Raw genomic sequence first — 861 nt, 5'->3', positions numbered from 1 at the left:
CGGCGATGCCGTGGTGAGCCGACGGGGGCTGCCCGACCCCGTGGGCCGGCTGGGGACTGCCGCGGATGGGGGGGAAGTTGGCGTGGGCGGGGGGATGGCTATGGGCTGGGGGACTTCTGTGAATATAAGGGCTGCTGATATGGGCGTGGGGACTTTTGAGTGCATGGAGATGGGGACTGCTGAGGGCGTGGGTACTGGCGTGCGCGGGCGTGATCGTCAGGCTGAAGTGACTGGTAGAGACGGCGGGCGAGTGGGCGAGCTCCCGTAGGTGGGCGGCGACCGGGGAATGCGAGAGGTGGGGCGAGTGCGGGCTGGTGGGCTCGTGGGCGCTACCCGGGGAGTGCGTGCGGGCGTGGGAGAGGGACGGCGAGGGAGACGACACGGGCGGGGAGGATACGGGCGTGGTTTCGGCCGGCCTGCTGAGCACGGGGTACAGATAGGGGTAGAGGGGCAGCCGAGAGTACGGGGACGAGGGGCTGGCCAGCGCCGTGCCCGCGTGCAGGAAGAAGGGGGACAGCGCCCCCAGCTTCGGGTACAGCTGGAAGGCCGGCGGGGGCCTCCGCGGGTCCAGGGGCGACTCCAGGGAATTGTCCGACGCCTGAGACTCGGGGCTGCTGAGGGCGGGCGAGTCGCGGTCCTCCTCCTTGATGATGACCCGCGGCTCCTCCTCGGCGTCTCCGGCCTTCCGCGGCGAGTCCTGCGTGGGCGAAGGGCCCTGCGAGGCGAGGCCCTGCAGCGCCCGCTTGGCCTCCTGCACGGCCAGGGTGCCCGGGGACGTGTGCTCCGTCGGAGAGGCCAGCGACACCTGCTCCTGAAGGAGGCAGTGGATCTTGAACCAGTTGGAGCGGCGGCCGTACCTGC

General features: G+C 71.1%; 1 protein-coding gene across 1 annotated transcript in view; it reads right to left on the bottom strand.

Annotated features, from left to right (window-relative positions):
- LOC119594236 (zygotic gap protein knirps-like) overlaps positions 1-861 on the bottom strand; it is a 4657-nt gene that overhangs the window by 344 nt on the left and 3452 nt on the right. Inside the window, exon 5 of the mRNA XM_037943306.1 lies at positions 38-857. Coding sequence (XP_037799234.1) covers positions 38-857 — 820 coding nt within the window. The remainder of the gene's footprint in view (positions 1-37; positions 858-861) is intronic.

Source organism: Penaeus monodon, chromosome 33 (assembly GCF_015228065.2).
Source record: "Penaeus monodon isolate SGIC_2016 chromosome 33, NSTDA_Pmon_1, whole genome shotgun sequence".
Classification (NCBI taxonomy): Eukaryota; Metazoa; Arthropoda; class Malacostraca; order Decapoda; family Penaeidae; genus Penaeus; species Penaeus monodon.
Note: the sequence above shows the minus strand (reverse complement) of the source record. Positions and strands in the feature narration are given on the sequence as shown.